The sequence below is a fragment of the Artemia sp. Qi Xiang Cuo genome, chromosome 9 (genome assembly GCF_049724085.1).
Source record: "Artemia sp. Qi Xiang Cuo chromosome 9, ASM4972408v1, whole genome shotgun sequence".
In the NCBI taxonomy this organism is placed as follows: Eukaryota; Metazoa; Arthropoda; class Branchiopoda; order Anostraca; family Artemiidae; genus Artemia; species Artemia sp. Qi Xiang Cuo.
Window position 1 is genome coordinate 31,895,798 of NC_142802.1, and position 13,004 is coordinate 31,908,801.

Below are 13,004 nucleotides of genomic sequence, written 5' to 3' on the forward strand. Positions count from 1 at the left end.
AAACTATACGACCCTTGAACAGTCTTGGAAAGTATAAACAAAATCAAATTGAATATTAGATATATAATGATATTAATTGTTGAAAGATCTATCAGTTCAAGATTTTTTTTTTTCACTACAATTTTTATTTTCATTTTCAATGCTGTATGAACTGGAGAAGAATAAATTTGTAATATACGAGTAATTCGTTTTCAGTGAAGCGCCAATGACGAAGAAGGCTTTAGGTTTTTACAGTTAAAGAAGGGGGCAGTATCCAAATTTTGTTTGTAGTGAAACTATATTTGTCTTGACCAATCTTGGAAAGAACTAATAAATTAAACTTAATATTTTACGTATAATGATATTACTTGCTGAAAGCTCATCATTTCAAAATTTTACTGTAATTTTAATATTTATCTTCAATATTAAGTACAAAAGAAAACATTTGTAATATAATTCGTTTTCAGTAAAGCGCCAATGATGCAGTAGGTTTTAGGCTTCTGCAGTGAGGCAATACCCAAACTCTTGTTTGTAGTTATTTTTATTCGATTCAAACTTGATTTGCATATTCAATTTAAGTTTCACTTGTTTTAAGATTTATTTATTCGTTTACATTAATATATATTGCATGCTTGTTCGTATTGATTGTTTATTTAATTTCTGTTCGTTTTAAGTTTCATTTATACTTTAATAGCAAACTATTTTTTTTCGTTTTAAGCTTGATTTTCATATTCAATGTAAGCATTACTCGCTTTAAGATCTATTTGTTCATTTATATTATTATTTGTTGTATGTTTTTTGCTATGATTATTTATTTAATTTCTGTTCGTTTTTGGTTTTATTTATTCTTTAATAGTAATTTCTAATCGTTTTGAGTTTGAATTTTAACAGGTATTTTTATCTCCTGAGCTTAAGTTTAAAATGGCCTTTACTTTTCTTTGAAAAACTTATTTTTCGGAAAGATGTTTTTTAATTAATATTTGTCCGTTTTTGATTGCAAAAAGTTTCAAGTTTTTATGGCATGGGAGGGGGGGGGGTTCCCTACTGTCCGATTATTCTTGACTTTAAAAAACGGATCTAGAACTTTCAATTGAAATCGAATGAGGCTTTTTTCAAAGTCTATACGATTACGTCTTTGATAAAAACCTTGCAAACGAACAAAGGAAAGCGTCCATGACCTCTTAATAGTGACTGGCAACAATGAATGGATTGAGAAAATAGCCAGTTCAATAAACATAAAATTGCGTAAACAAAATACGTTACGTTACTTTTGATTACTTAAGGGGGGGGGGGGAGCGCCCCCCTCGCCCCTCCCCTGGATCCACCTTTGCCTTACACTCTCTCTTTCTTTCCTTGTTAGAGAGGAGAGCAGATGCCTAATAGGTGTGTGTTAATACCAAAACATTCTAACTCTCATTGGGCCTTCAGGTACAAGCAGAATTAGTTCAAAGGAAGGGGTGGGGAAAACAGGCGTGGGGGGATTATTTGCCCTTCAATCAATTTTGACTCTTACGAGCTGGACTAGAACTTCCTATTTCCAATCAAATGAGACCTCTCTGAAGTTTATACGAGAATCCCTTCCTGCCCCCGGGCCCCGGGGGGTTTTGTCGACGCCAGAGTTTTGTTACTTAACCTTTCAACTATTTTTAACAAAATGGTAATTTTAACCCTTGTATATAAAGCAGATCTGGGGGGGAAATAATTAAAAAATATTAAAGCTATATAAGATTTATTTATTTATTTATATCTGCAAAGGTTATCTTTATGTTTGTAAGATAGTTAATCTTAGTTTGTGTTTGTTTAGGGTTTTGTTTATTCTTTACCAGTAATTTCTGGTATTTTTTAATTTTAACTATAATAGGAATTAATTTTTACTGACCCTGAGCTCAAAATGGCTCTTTACTCTTCTTAGAAAACTTATTTGTATGTAAGTTTTTTTTAAATTAATAATAATAAAACATTGAAGCCTTATGGCCTTTGCTATAGACAGCTTAATTACATGCCTCTTAAAAATCAAACCTGATTTTTTCACGCAACAATGAAAGGTTCGAAATAATAGCTTCAAAAGACAGAAGTTAGGCTATTCCATTTGTTTATGCAGAAAGATCAGTGTCGTTCTGATTTGACCACTTTTTGGATTTTTGTGCCACAACAATTTATCATTTATTGCAAAGTATGCATTTTAACCTGATTTTAACTATGGTAGTAATTTTCTGTATTTTATAGTAGATTTACCATGTGTTCTTTCCATACAAAACTTTACCTTATTAAAGTCTTTGGAATGGGGGCAGTGTAGTTGGCATAAAGAAGAAAACTTTAGCGTAGACAGCAGGGGAAACCCCCTGGGAAATTCCTCCCCCCTCCAAAAACATTTTCTTTTCCTGCTGATAATTCCCCCGCGTTAAATTCCACCCAGCAGAAATCTACCAGCTGGGGAATATGCTCCCCCAAACATGTTCCCCTCAGATAATTTCGGATATTCATAAAAATGGAAGCTGAAATTTCTACTCAATTTTTTAGGTCAGAAGCAATGCTATAGCGTTACCTAAGTAAAGAGCCATAAGGGTTCAATGAATTAATACTTATTTATTTTTCCAGGGGCACTTTATATGGAAGAGGTGGTCGCATAAGCTTTGGAACGGGGTTCATTGAATTACAAATTAAAAGTTATAGTGCCCTTACACCAGGGGCGGATCCAGGATTTTTTTTAGGGGGGGGGAAATAGGTTGATCCGATAAACTTGCGTTAGGAGAAAGTTTAATTAACGCAATTTTGCGTTAATTAAGTAAATTACATTACTTTAGACTACGTTAGGGGGAGCTAGTTGCCCTCCAATCTCTTTTGACTATTAAAAAGTGAACAAGAACTTTCAATTTCCAGTCAAATGAGGCCTCTCTAAAGTTTATACGAGCATCCCTTCCATAAGAAATAATATGAAGGATTCGGAGAATCCTTAAATTACAACCCTTGCCCTGAGGGATGTGGGGGAGTTATCATCCTCAAAAACCTAATTTCCAGAACTTAAAACTACGTTTAATAAAATGGATGTCTCAAAATTTTGATTGGATGTGTAAGGAGTAAGGGTGTGCGTGAGAGAGGGGTTAGTTGCCCTCAAATCACTTTCGACTATTAAAAAGGGCACTAGCCCTTTGAATTTCCAATCGAATGAGCCTTTTTTGAAGTTTCTACGACACCGCCTTCTATAAAAACCTTATATGCTCCCAGGGTATAACTTAAAACCCTTGCCTGGAGGATTTTGGGGGAGTTTCATCCTCAAAAATATATTTTCTATTTGGAAATCAACTACGCTGAACAAAATGGCTATCTCAAAATTTTGATTGAATGTATTTGGGGGAATGATGGGCGTGGGGGGGCTAGTCACCCTCCAATCACTTTTGACTATTAAAAAGGGCACTAGCGCTTTGAAGTTCCAATCGAATGAGCCTTTTTTGAAGTTTCTACGACAACACCTTCTATCAAAACCTTATATGCCCCCAGGGCATAACTTAAAACCCTTGTCCTGAGGGTTGTGGGGGAGTGTCCTCCTCAAAAACATATTTTCTATCTGGAAATCAACTACGATGAACAAAATGGCTATCTCAAAATTGTTATTGAATGTGTTTGGGGGAATGATGGGCGTGGGGGGGGGGGGCTAGTCACCCTCCAATCACTTTCGACTATTAAAAAGGGCACTAGCCCTTTGAATTTCCAATCGAATGAGCCTTTTTTGAAGTTTCTACGACAATGCCTTCTATAAAAACCTTAAATGCCCCTAGGACATAACGTAAAACCCTTGCCCTGAGGGTTGTGGGGGATTGTCCTCCTCAAAAATATATTTTCTATTTGGAAATCAACTACGCTGAACAACATGGTTATCTCAAAATTTTGATGGGATGTGTTTGGGGAAATGATGAGCGTGGGGGGGGGGGGCTAGTTGCCCTCCAATCACTTTCGACTATTAAAAAGGGCACTATCCCTTTGAATCTCCAATCAAACGAGCCTTTTTGAAGTTTCTGCGACGCCTTCTATAAAAACCTTATATGCCCCCAGGGCATAACTTAAAACCCTTGCCCTGAGGGTTGTGCGGGAGTGTCCTCCTCAAAAACATATTTTCTATCTGGGAATAAACTAATCTGAACAAAATGGTCAACTCAAAATTTTGATTGGATGTGCTTAGGTAAATGATGGGCGTGGGGGGGGGCTTGTTGCCCTCGAATTATTTTCGACTATTAAAAATGGCACTAGCCCTTTGAATTTCCAATCGAATGAGCCTGTTTTTAAGTTTCTATGACAACGCCTTGTATAAAAACTTTATATGCCCCCAGGGCATAACTTAAAACCCTAGCCCTGAGGGTTGTGGGGGAGTGTCCTCCTCAAAAATATATTTTCTATCTGGAAATCAACTACGCTGAACAAAACGGCTATCTCAAAATTTTGATTGGATCTGTTTGGAGGAATGAAGGGTGTGGGGGGGGTTAGTTGCCCTCCAATCACTTTCGACAATTAAAAGGGGCACTAGAACTCTTAATTTACAATCGAATCAGCCCCCTTTGAAGCTTCTACGACGACCTCTTCCGTATGAAGTGCCTCTGTGGAAAAAAATAACAAATAAATAAATAATAAAACATTGGAGCCGTATGGCCTTTACTATAGGCAACACTACAGCATTGCCTCTGATTAAATAGTTAACAAAGACTACTTTTGTCATTACCTTCCCCGAGAGTTTAAGTGACCTGAGGGCTGGATGAAAGGTCTAACTGATACTTACCCTGGTTATGCTTTTGGTTTATATAGATATGTACCTTATTCTGTAGTCGATGAGACAAGAACCTGGGCGAGATGTTGGGTCATTTTCTGGCATATATCGATCAAGCAATATGGGTATGAGGAGTCCTAGGATTCCCGCCAGTAAAATTACATAAAGTATTCGCATGCGCCAGTCAAAAAGCAGGTAGTCACTGCAGCCTGGCTTCCCTGAAAAAAAAGAACGTGTGAACCAGGGTAACAAGCGATTATGAAAGCCAGATGTAGATAATCGTTTTTATTACTACCTGAAAGGCTATCGGGCTCTCTTGAAACGTTTCAGAACTGCGTGATGGGGGATGAAGGTGATTTTTAGACGATTCAAAATTATGTAGATGGCATATTTGATAACTCTGGGGCCGATTGAATTACACAAGTCCATTACCTAGTGCTTTGGTTTTGCACAAACTGACTTTATGTGTGAATTAATGTTGCCATCAAAGTATATTATTTTTATTAAGACAAATTTCCAATTTTTGGGAGATGCTGAGACAAAGTACAATGGGAAATGTTCCCAGGTAGGGTGTACTGAACAACGGGTAAAAGGAACAATTTTGAGTAGCTTTGTAATTCTCAAGTGTAGATACGCGGATTAACGGGGAAAAGTTTGCTGCGAATTCTTCATGATAGACTAAAATTTCAGTTTGTTAGAGTTTCTTTTTAATGAAGATAGGGTTAAAAAAGTAGAACTGCACTGGAGGGGAGATGCCCCGAGGTTAAAACTGTTTCAGACTGCCTATGGTCTATATGTTTTAGATATATATATATATATATATATATATATATATATATATATATATATATATATATATATATATATATATATATATATATATATATATATATATATATATATATATATATATATATATATATATATATATATATATATATATATATATATATATATATATATAATTATTTATTTTGAAAGGCGGCAATAGTAAACGTTAAAATGACGTATCTTAAATCGCTTGAAAAATTCTCCCAACATAGAATGAAATTTCAAAAATGGTAGAATCTCCATGCATCATTGGGGATATAACATTGGGATTCGGAGCTTTGGACTTGGTGAGATCTCAGCATCGAGCACATATTTATATTTGTCAACGTTTCCGTTTGTTGAATAATCTCCTATTAATTTTAGTTGTGATACTCTTGAGGCTGCTATTAAAGGGGAGGCAGTAGCTTTTAAATGAGTTATTAAACATCTCTCTCCGATCTTGCGGTAGCTGCTGGCCCCAGCAGAAAAAAAATTAAATAAATAATGCGATGCTAACTGTGCAAAAAAGTGGTTTTCCTCCTTTTTCGAGGTGGGAGCTTAAAGCCTTTATTCGAGGGCTTAAGACCATGACAAATCGATTGGAGGTCTTATAATTCGTATTTCCGGGCATTTTGAACCTCTTTGGGGAAATATTGATGTATTGTGGCTCAAAGTGGCTGCAGACACCACCTTGCTGTGGCATGATACCTTTTGTTACTTAAAAAGGGCGCTAGGCATGGCGATTCCCTTTCATATAAGCCCTCTTCTAATATTCTCCGATCACTGGTTCGATCCGATCACCCCTTGGAAAAGAAAAAGAAAAAAGGAGACATATCAGTAATTCTCATACAAAAAAAGTGATTTTCCTTGTTGTTCAAGATGAGGAAGGACTATAACCATCCTTTACAAATTATCTGACCGTAGCCCTTAAAATGATGTGCTTTTTATTTTGATTTGACGCCATTTTTGAGGGGTTTGAGGCTCTTTTTCGAAAGTTCTATAAATTTGTTTTTATAATAAACTTTTACTATTAAAGTTAATCAAAATAATAGTTACCGTTCCAGAATTATTTAAAAATCGTTATTTTTTCCCATGGACAGTTTTTTCTAAACGTGTTTTTTAACTTTTGGTTACTATGGGCTGTTGTCCGCTCTTTGCTAGGTTGAAACTGTTGCTTCAACCATGACTTTTATTCACTGCATTGAAATTTTGAGCTAGCGTATAAGTAAGATAGAATGTCTTCTAGGTGTTTTATACTTTATCTGGATGTGATTGAGTTACTTGAAAATTTGTAATGAATTCGGTAAAATCTTAGATATACCCCACATCATCATAATAAATGCATTATAAATTTCATACTTTGTTAGGATCAAGCTGTTGAAAAACGATTTCTTCAATGTTGCTGTAAATTAAACAAAAACATTTCATTCCGCCTCTCAATCCCGTGTGATTTTTAAAAAATAATGTTTGATTATTAAGAAGTAAAGAATGCAATACTTAAATTGCATATAAGCAACAACGAAAAAGTTGAGACTGTGGTTGAAGAAGAACTATGAGAGGGAACATTGTCAAATACTCGTGTGAAATCTTCAGGATAGTTAACGGTCACCTCATATCAGGCCTCTGCTTTTTGACCTGGTCACTTACCAAAACGTTCAACTCCGTAAAACAAATGGCAAAGAAGAGTGACAAGTAATACAGACTGAAAATTTTGATTGTATGTTACCAGTTATCAGGTATAAAAAAAAAAAATGTATAGAATTTGTTGAGGCTGCCTTAGGTGTTTGGTGCGGCAAATGTGTTGAAGTATATTTCAGTGTGAAGCTCGACAAATTGGCTGGGAAAATGGCCTTCTTTTTTATTTCCGGGGTGTTAACCCTTATTATTAAAGTACCAAGGACAATGAGAACGAAATCTGATTTTTAGAATTGGTTAGTGGAAACTTTCAAAACCTTATAATGTCTTTAAAATTTAGAAAAAACAGGAAATCAATTTCTTATGAAAGGGACCTCCATATGCATTCAACTGCTACAGCTAATGCTGCTGTTGATGCTTTTACTACAACTACTAATACAACACTGCTACTAATAATATGATACTAGTACTACAAAGACTAAGGGTATGAAGGTGAATATTGACGGGAAAATTGAACTAAATCAGAACAAACTATGTGCATGCAGGTTTTCAAAAGGGCGTTTTTCTGGAATGGCTTAAGGTATTAATTCGGAACTTTCTGTGAATGCTACTCCTACTACTACTTCTATTGCATCTAAAACTAAGGCTAAGAGTATTAAGAAGAAAAGTTAAGGGGGAAGTCGATCTAAATTAAAAACACTATGTGCATACAGGTTAGCAAAAGGGCATATCGGTAATATCATAGCAATGGCTTATATTATTAAGTTGAAATTTCCAGTTTTTGACGAGGGGGATGTTCAACTGACTTTCAGGCAATATAATACTACTATTGCTAGTTGTACAGCTACTAATGTTAGTGCTACGACTGCTAGTAGTAATACTAGTATTACTGTCACTACTGTTACAAATATGGGTATGAAGGTGAAATTTTCAGGGATGATTGAGGCGGGAAAGTTGAACTGAATCAAAACAAACTTTGTGCATGCAGACCGTCAAAAGGGCATATCAGCAATATCTTAAGAACGGCTTGAAGTATAAAGTTGAAATTTACAAGGGATGTTGAAATAACTGAAAGATAAATATTTGCATGCTATTGCTACTACTGCTATTGCTACTATTATTACTGCTTCTACCGCAAATATTGCTACCAAAGCTAAGGATATTAAGGTGAAATTTTCAAGGAACGTTGAGACAGTGGTGAACTAAATCAAAGCACACTTTGTGGATGCAGGTTGTGAAAAGGACGTATCACCAATGGCCCAGGAACTGTTTTATAGGCAGCGCGATAAGTAAAGAACGATGTTGGCACAATGTATTTTTGTTTTGTTTTGGCCAGGGCACTTTGTATCGATGGAGTTTTCGCAGTAACGTCCAAAAGGGCTCATTTGATTGGAAATTGGAATGGCTAGTGCCCTTGTTAATAGTCGAAAGTGATTGGAAGGCAACTAACACCCCTTCCACGCCCACCATTTCCCCAAACACATCCAATCAAAATTTTGAGATAGCCTTTTAGTTCAACGTAGTTCATTTCCAGATAGAAATTATGTTTTTGAGGAGGATAACCCCCCCCCCCCAGCCCTCAGGGCAAGGGTTGTAACTTTGGCCCGGGGGGCAAATAAGGTTTTAATTGAAAGCTTTGTCGTAGAAACTTGAAAAAGGGCTCATTCGATTGGAAACTGAAAGGGCTAGTGCCCTATTTAATAGTCGAAAGTAATTGAAGGGCAACTAATCCTTCTCTCACACCCACCATTTCCCCAAACATATCCAATCAAAGTTTTGAGATAGCCATTCAAGGTAGTTGAAAGTTCTGGAAATTATGTACGTATTTGAGGATGAAAAACCCCCCCAGGGCCCTCAGGGTAAAGGTTGTGAGTTATGCCCTGGGGGAATATAAGGTTTGTATAGATAGCGTTGTAGTAGAAATTTCAAAAGGCCCTTTTTAATAGTTGAAAGTGATTGGAGGTTAACGGTAACTAAACCCCCTCTCACGCCCACCATTTCCCCAAACACATCCAATCAAAATTTTGAGATAGCCATTTTGTTGAGCGTAGTTGAAAGTTCTGGAAATTAGGTCTTTGAGGATCACAACCCCGAGCCCCACCCCTGGGCCTTAGGGCTAATGTTGTAAGTTATGTTGTAAAATGTTGTAAATTATGGAATGAATGGTTGTTTAACTTCAGAAGAGGCTCAGTCTTTTTCCCTGAATAAGACCATGTCAATATGAAACGAACAGTTAATCAAAAACGAGCAATTAATCAAAGAAACTTTTTGCACAAAATAAATTTTTAAAAAAAAAGTAAAGAACTCCATTAAACCAAAAATGAACGAAGATAGAATCAAATAATTTACCAAGTATACAACTATCACATCAGTATCAATAAATAAATGAAACCCAAAACAAACATAAATTAAAATAAGTCAAACTCAAAACGAGCAGAAATTAATCTGAGTAGGGTTCTAAATCATAGAACGCTATGCCTTCTAAAAGCCAGATTATAATTTGTACTTTACTGAAAAAATTCTTTTAAATATTTTCACTTTTATAACTTTAAGAAATCAAAAATTAATCAAGATCTTAAGGAATGAATATCAGCTTATGTATATTAAACTGACAATGCACATTTTTTTCAGTAAGTTCATTTGAATGTTTTTCAGTAAAGCAAAAATTATATTATAGCTTCTAAAATGCAGAGGTTTTGAACCATACTCAGATTAATTTCTAATCGTTTTGAGTTTTACTTTTTTTAAATTATATTTCTTTTGGGTTTCATTTGTTTATTGACACTGATTTGTTGTAGTTGTATGCGTGGTAAATTATTTGATTCTATTTTTGGTTTAATGGAGTTCTTTACTTTTTTTTTGAAAAACTTATTTTGTGCAAAAAGTTTTTTTGATTAATACAGAAAAAAGATGAATCTTTCAGCATGTGTTGAGGGGGATACTGAAGAAAAACATAAGGTGGTATGTGCATACTGCTCCTTATGCTATTACAACTGTTGCTACCACTAAAGCTAAGGGCATTATGGTGAAGCTTTCAGGGAATGTTTACTGGGATATCGAACTAAATCAAAACACACTATGATCATGCAGATTGTCAAAAGTGTGCACCAGCAATATCTCAGGAACGGCTTTGAAAGTTGAAACTTCCAGGGTATGATGGGTAAGATTGGAAGTAAGTAAAATGTAGTAACTAAAATGGCCTTAACTACTGGAAGTAACTAAAATGGCATTATGGCGAAGCTTTCAGGGAATGTTTAGTGGGATATCGAACTAAATCAAAACACACTATGATCATGCAGATTGTCAAAAGTGTGTACCAGCAATATCTCAGGAACAGCTTTGAAAGTTGAAACTTCCAGGGTATGATGGGTAAGATTGGAAGTAACTAAAATGTAGTATGTCCATACTACTACGATTCCTGCAACTAGTGAGGATAATGGTATTAAGGTGAAATTTTCAGGGAATGTTCAGGGGGAGCTTCAACTAAAATAAAACACACTATATGCATGCACATTGTCAAAATGGCATGAAAACAATATCTTAGGAACGGCTTATACTATTAAGTTGAAATTTTCAGGGTATATTAAGACGAATATTCAACTAACCAAAAGGCACTATATGCATGTTACCAGTATTGTTTCTATTACAAATGCTACGACTTTTACTTCTATTGAGGCTAAGCCTAATTAGGTGAAACTTTCAGGATATGTTTAGGGGGATGTTGAATTAAATCAAAACACACAGTGTACGTTCAGGTTGCCAAAAGAGTTTATAAGTGATTTCTCTGGAACAGCTTAGAGTATTAAGTTGAAACTTCCAAGGCGTGTTGAGAGGTAACCAAAAGGTACCCTCTGCATACTACTACTACTGTTGTGACTTCTGCTACTTTTACTATGACTGCTAGAACTGATGATAAGGGTAGGAAGGTGAAACTTTCAGGAAGTGTCCAGTGGGACTTTGAATTAAGGTAAAACACACTCTGCACGTTGTCAAAAGTGCTCATTAGTAATATCCCAGGAATGATCTAGGTCTAGGGTATAGAGCTTTTTGCTGTCCGGTTCTAAGCCGGCTTAAGCAGTTCGGTGTAAACTTGAGAAGATGTTATCCCCGTCCTGCACTGGTATCCGGGATCATTGCTTTTCCTGAGGCCAAAATAATATCAATGGTTTAAAGAATATGAAAATTGGAACTTGGAATGTTACGACGTTAAAAATGACTATCGTATCGACATTTTACTGACGTATTTAGACGATTCAAACTGGACTTATTAGGAGTCTCAGAAAGTCATATCCTAGGGGTAGGAAGCATGAAATTAGGTGATATAGAATTTATTTATTCAGGCAGGAAAGATAGAGTACATAGACAGGGAGTAGGGCTGATGATGAATAAGGAAGCTGCTAAGTCTTGTTTAGGCTGGGAAGGTATTAATAATAGAATACTAATTGCTCATTTTATGACTAAAAAGTTCAAGGTATCAGTTATATTAGTATATAACAATACGGTTTTGCTCGTAAAATGGCTCATAAGTTAACAAGGTATTCACGTGATGGTAAGACGGCAAACCTTATTGATTATATTATAGTAAACCGAAGACTGGCACGATCAATACAAGATACTAGTGTATGTAGGAGTGCTGTTATTGATTTTAAAAATAAAGATCACCATCTAGTAGTGTCTAGGGTTAATTTAAAGCTGAAATTTCGAAAGGGTAACTACCTCCCGGGAAGTTATGATGCTGGTAGACTCTAGGATGAGAATTTGATAGAAACATTCCAGGAACAGTTGAAAAATAAACTTGAAAGTTTAAAATTTGACAATGTGGAAGATGGGAATAATTTTAGAAACATAATTTGTGAAGTTGCTGAAGCTGTATTAGGGAAGAAAGCTAGGACTGTAGCTAAGAATATTAGGGAAAAAGCTTTATGTATAATAGAAAGGAGAAGGGACTTGTACAAGAATAATCTGAGTGATAGATCATATTAAAACAAAAAGGATGTAAAGAAAGTGGAGAAAGTATTAAAATATGAACTAAGAAGGTATAAGTGGATGCCATGGATAAAATTGCCAAGGATCTGGAAGATTCAGCTAGACGGCATAATAGTAAAATTTTGTGCTATTACATTCACAAGTAGAGAGGGAGCTGCTAATCCAGTACAAATTCCATTAAAGATAGGAATGTGATAGTCATAAATATCTAAGAAAGAGTTAGAGAAAGGTGTGTGTAACATTCTAAGATTGTGTTAAAACAATATAGAATTGAAAAAGAAAAGGGAGAGGGGAGTGAAAAAGTTTGTCATACCTTGGTTGTGAACGAAGATTTGTTTTGTTAGGAAGAAATTTTTCACTTAAAAAAAGTCTGGAAGAATTATTAGCGTTTAATTTAGATAAGTCTGCAAACCAAGATTAGAATATTAGAAGCTACAGTGATGACAGTGGTCAAATGTGGCTCTGAAGCATGAACGCTCCGAAAAGCGGATGAAGATTTGCTAGATGTTTTCCAGAGAAATTGCTTACGGATTGTTCTGGGTACCTGGCTGACTGGCCGTATTTGAAACAATAGGCTATACGAAAAATGTGGTTCAATACCGCTCTCTAGGGCTATAATGAAAGAAAGGTTGAGATGGCTAGGGCACGTTGTGCGGATGAAGGATGACAGATTACCGAAGATTCTCCTTTTCGGCCAACTATCTAGTGTTAAAGGGAAAGCAGGTTGTTCTCGTGTGGGGTGGGAAGATGTCATAAAGAAAGATTTAAAGGAAATGGGAACTTTCTGGGAGGGTGTAAAAAGGGAGGCTTTGAAAAGATTGGGATGGAGGAGGAGCGT

General features: G+C 35.7%; 1 protein-coding gene across 1 annotated transcript in view; it reads right to left on the reverse strand.

Moving 5' to 3' along the window:
- The window catches only part of LOC148948576 (lysosomal alpha-glucosidase-like), a 73,456-nt gene that overhangs the window by 26,285 nt on the left and 34,167 nt on the right, over positions 1–13,004 (reverse strand). The window contains exon 2 of the mRNA XM_089094480.1: positions 4,782–4,953. Coding sequence (XP_088950606.1) covers positions 4,782–4,953 — 172 coding nt within the window. The remainder of the gene's footprint in view (positions 1–4,781; positions 4,954–13,004) is intronic.